The sequence below is a fragment of the Pinus tabuliformis genome, chromosome 4_1 (genome assembly GCF_031772625.1).
Source record: "Pinus tabuliformis cultivar Carrire ecotype Pingquan chromosome 4_1, CPIR1, whole genome shotgun sequence".
NCBI classification, from domain to species: domain Eukaryota; kingdom Viridiplantae; phylum Streptophyta; class Pinopsida; order Pinales; family Pinaceae; genus Pinus; species Pinus tabuliformis.
The window spans coordinates 174,668,308-174,672,895 of NC_142303.1; the positions used below are offsets into that span (position 1 = coordinate 174,668,308).

General features: G+C 38.0%; 1 protein-coding gene across 1 annotated transcript; it reads left to right on the top strand.

Annotated features, from left to right (window-relative positions):
• Positions 1 to 1,238: 1,238 nt before the first annotated feature.
• LOC149174752 (uncharacterized) lies at positions 1,239 to 2,309 on the top strand. The gene is made up of 2 exons (XM_089422681.1): positions 1,239 to 1,872; positions 2,004 to 2,309. Exons 1-2 carry the CDS (start codon positions 1,336 to 1,338, stop codon positions 2,025 to 2,027), a joined length of 561 nt encoding a protein of 186 aa, XP_089278807.1. The 5' UTR covers positions 1,239 to 1,335; the 3' UTR covers positions 2,028 to 2,309.
• The last annotated feature ends 2,279 nt before the right edge of the window (positions 2,310 to 4,588 follow it).

Sequence of the window (4,588 nt, forward strand, 5' to 3'; positions counted from 1 at the left end):
GTCATTTTCATCTGTTCTGGAATGGAGGCAGTAGTTCAAACAGTAAGGCGGAAACAATGGCCCTTGCGGGCCTTCTTCATTTTTGCCTTTTTCTCAATCTTCAGGATGTTTCCATCTTTGGTGATTCTAAGGTCTTGGTTGATGGTCTCTGTGGTAAAAACATCATAAGAAATTTGCAGCTCTCTGGTTGGATTGAGGGGATTAATTTTTTATGGAAAAGATCTAAGGGGGGTGTCCATTCATCACGTCAAGAGGGATCTTAACCATGCTGCTAATGAATTATCCAAAAAAGGCCTCCGGGTGGCTCTAGGCTTATGGTTCTTGCAGGTCTTTTTTGAAGGCAACGTTATCTCCATTCAGGGCTTTCTCCCTCCTGATTTCTAAGCCTTGTTTTGATTCTAGCTCCTTCTTCTTTCTCTGGTTTTGTTTCAAGAAAGCTCTGATTTCTCTTTCTGGAAGATGAAGGTTTTCTTTGGCTAATCTTGTTGTTCCAGTGACCGCAGGTTTTTCATGAGGGCTTACAATATACAGTTGCTGGATGCAGTATGTCAGGTCTTGCTTCCTTTTGATGTCTTCGATCTGCTATGGGTTGTGGGATCCCCATAACTTCATCCCAATGGGAGTTTTTGGTTTATGTTGTTCTTATTTTAGGCACATACATGTGGAACATTTATGTTTTTTAGTTTGGCTTGTGCCTTGGGGTAAGATATCTTGTATGCTTTTCATCACAAAGACCAGAGGAACTAATATAATGTCATTGTTTATATTATTGATATAAATGAAATACAGCTTTTTTCGGCCTGAAAAAAATTATTCAAATTTATAATGATTTTATATATACTCTCTATATAGTAATATTGGTAATTTTTAGGGTAAAATAATTTTATATTGTAAAATTTAGACCAATAAGTTTTATAAAAATAAAAATTAGCGAATCTTTTTGGAAAAATCATAGAAAATTAACCCACATACAAATATTAACCCAAATTAACTTATCCCAATTATAATATTCAACCAAATACTAAATTAAAAATTAACTCATCCCAACTCTAATGTTCAACCAAATAATAAATTAAGAAATATCATTCATGGACAGCCAATATGGACTTTGGAGTATTCTCCTCGGCGTGCATATGCAGACGACTGCAATAAAAGGTAGTGGTCACATGATTTGTCTGTATTAACTATCGCATTCACTACGCTGCATGGCTTTAAACAAATATTTAACAGGTTTTTAATAGAGCCTTCAACAAATATGTCTTCTTCCTCTTAGTTCTCCTTGGAGAAAATATTCGACTTTCTGTGCTGTGTTTTGTGGTGAGAGGATCGAATCCCATGGCGAGGTGGGTTCGAGTCCTGGCCGTGGCAGGAGAGGCGGGAGCAACGACAAGGTTGGCCAGTGCGGGCAGTTTCCTGGTGGCAATCACATGCGTATTGGCCGTGGCGGCTGTGGTTACGGCGTCCTGTGCACTTCACTCGCAGTTCCGCCGTAGTAGGGACAACAAAAGCAGCACTCGCAGCGCTAGTCCCTCAGAAACTCTCAACAAAAGTAGCAGTCGCAGAGCTAGGCTCACAGAAGCTTTCAAACTCCTGCCCATGTCTCCAGGTCGGGCGCTTACCAATAACAGCAAGAAGCTGTCGATTTCAGAGATGCGAGAACAAAGCGATCAGGAAAATGAGGCATATGACTGTGGGGCTAAGGGAGAGGAAGGCGCAGGAGATTCCCTGTGGCAGAAGAGAATTCTGATGGGCGAGCGATGCCAGCCCCCGAGTTTCTCCGGTCACATCGTATATGACCAGAAGGGAAACAGGCTCTCTCAATTCCCTCCGCGCTCTCCCAAGCATATTAACTTATTTCATCCTTCTGACCAGGTAAAATTATGATCCAATTTACAATTTGCTTCTTTTTCCATTTCGTTTACTGTTTGATCGTTGGATCTGAGAAAAACAAGGGCCCGGACTGATCGATGGTGCTAACTGCGATGTTGGTGAATTTGTTTCAGACCGACGCCCTTCAGCAGCCGTAACCGTGGGCTAACTGACAGAAACTGCATGCTAGTTTCTTCACGACCTCTTTTTTATATTGTTAGGAGTGAACGGTTTTTCCGTAACCTTACATGTGACCGTGTGTCTATGCAGAAGGCATTTAATGGTCCAAAGGGAAGAATGTCAATTCTGACCGAGCTCTCTTCTTTTGTTGATTAGTTTTCGGAGTAAGTTTTAGGGTTCAGTTGTAATTAGGGTTCAGTTGTAAAGTTAGTCATTTTGGGAGCACGTTTTAGGGTTCATTTATAAAGTTAGTCATCGATTTTGTCGTTGAATCTTATTTTTAAATTAATTATTAATTTAATAATTGATTTTATAATGAAATTAGTGATAATAGTTAGTTTAATTGGTTGAGTATTTCTTCATTTTGATAGGAGAGGTTATGAGATCAATTCTCCTTGATACTTTTAGGTTAAGCTCAAAAATGAGCACGCAAGACTGATCCCTTCGAGTAAATCTTCAAAGACTATATTAGAAAGGAAAAACAATTAAGTTAAAGTGATTATGAAATTTTGTTTTTAATTATTTAAATGTAATTTCTTTTCTAAATTATCATGTTTCTATGGTCATGAAATCTCCAAAATTTTGATATGTTGTTTTATAAATATAATTGTGTAAACATGGTTAAAGTTTTTGATATTTTATTTTATAAATATAATTGTGTAAACCTGGTTATTGTTAAGTAACGTATTATATTTTTGTAAACATCGTTATGATCTAAGCGACAGATCATGTGACATATGTGATGATATGGGTGTGTATAAATAAAAATACACGGGTGTGTCTAAATAATTATATTTTTATTTGGTAATTTTATATGATTGTAAATATGTAAACATATGATGATGTGTATAAATAAAAAAATATGTATTTTTATTAGATTCATTTTATATTATTGTAAATTTAGTTTTGGATAGAGAAACTAGAAAATATATAATTAATACACAAATAAAAAGTATTTTTGGTTAAAAAATAATTGTCACACTCTCTTGCTAAACAAGTAAAGTAAAAAAAAAAAATTATGATTAACTACCATGTATCAACCATGCACGCGATCTATATTAATATTTTTAGAGTACATACTTCTGTAATATTTACCTGAGTCTCGGTTTATCGAGTCAGCACAGTTCAAGTGTTGTTTTATACATAATTAAGGTTACACACATACTTGCACACTTTACATAATGGTTACGATGTTTATACATATACCTCCTTTCAATGCTATCACCCATTTCCAGGATTGTTAATAGTTGAACGTTGATAAAGTTGATGTATTGACATAATACAACTCAGCGGTTGCAGTGCGGAACCTATACAATGTATGGTGTGGTTGTCAAACTTAAATACGGAATTTATGGCATTTACTGTCGAACTACAGTTTATAAATCCAAGGCATCTGCACTGTGCGTTAAATTCGCTGGCAGCATCACCATCATCCATTTGGATGGATGGACGGTCAGCTGGCAACCCGCCATGTGACTACGCGTGCCCAGGGCTCCAAGCGCCATACGGCCGGATGCTCTGGACTTGCCATTTCGCACCACATCCTTCCCGAACTCCAACGAGCCATCGAACGGAGGTAAGAGGCTGCTCCGGATCAAGGGTTAAGATTGTGCCACGATGCGGAAGAAGGATGAGATATCTATAGAGGTATATTTCCTTTTTCGACTCATTCCATTTTCATTTTAGTGTGACTGTGCTGCTCGCAGCACTGTGGCGATTACCTGGTTCTGAAACACTTCTTACTCAAGCAACTTCGCACCTCGGCTACAGGTATAATGTAAATTATTCTGATTCACATTTTCTTAAGCTTGATGATTCGGTTAATGGTTTATGCCACACCAGTTATTGGTTACCGTCTGCACAAATTTCTCTGTTCCCGTTCAGTCTTTAATTGTTTTCCAACCAGGTTCTCCGTTAATGAAATGGTTAATGTGTTCAGGTGGATGGTTGGTCGTTTAGCCCTCGATGTCAAGGAGCTTCTTCACGCTACTTGCTAACCCAATACCAGGTAAGGCTTGTTTACTGTGGAAGCTTGCTATACTTGACTTTTCAAGGCCACGGCTAAACATTTGTTCACTTGGGCAGGAATGCCGGGTGTTACTCTCTCGGATTTGGGTCCGTGTACAAGCTCAGGGTTCTCCCGGTTAATGGTCTTCCTGGTTCTATTATTTTATTGCCGGGTTCCTTGCCCCTGCTTAGGCGGAACTCCTCTGTTAAGAGGCACTGCATGTTGAGCATGCCTGTTTAGTTGTGACTTAATTAGCATGCATAACTGTCGTTTAGCTAAGTAATTTATTTTCCTTTGAACGCAGACATTGTTTATTTATTAAACTAAGGTACTGAACTATGAGGGTTTAACTCCTGGTTAAAACTTATTGAGATAGTGTATATGAGACACGGGTAACTCCGTAAGCTTCAGCTTTATTCATAATGTTGTATTTTCGGTTATCCGCCTTCTCTGAACTGGGCTATGTTACAGACTTATTGTTTTATAATATCTCATTTTCAGAATAAGGCTATTGTTTTCCTTCCTTTCTAA

What these genes read in the sequence shown, in the direction of transcription:
- LOC149174752 (XM_089422681.1), top strand. Translation starts at nt 1,336, where the DNA reads ATGGCGAGGTGGGTTCGAGTCCTGGCCGTGGCAGGAGAGGCGGGAGCA. An exon ending in TATTTCATCCTTCTGACCAG is followed by an intron (nt 1,873 to 2,003) that starts GTAAAATTATGA and finishes AATTTGTTTCAG; the next exon opens with ACCGACGCCCTTCAGCAGCC.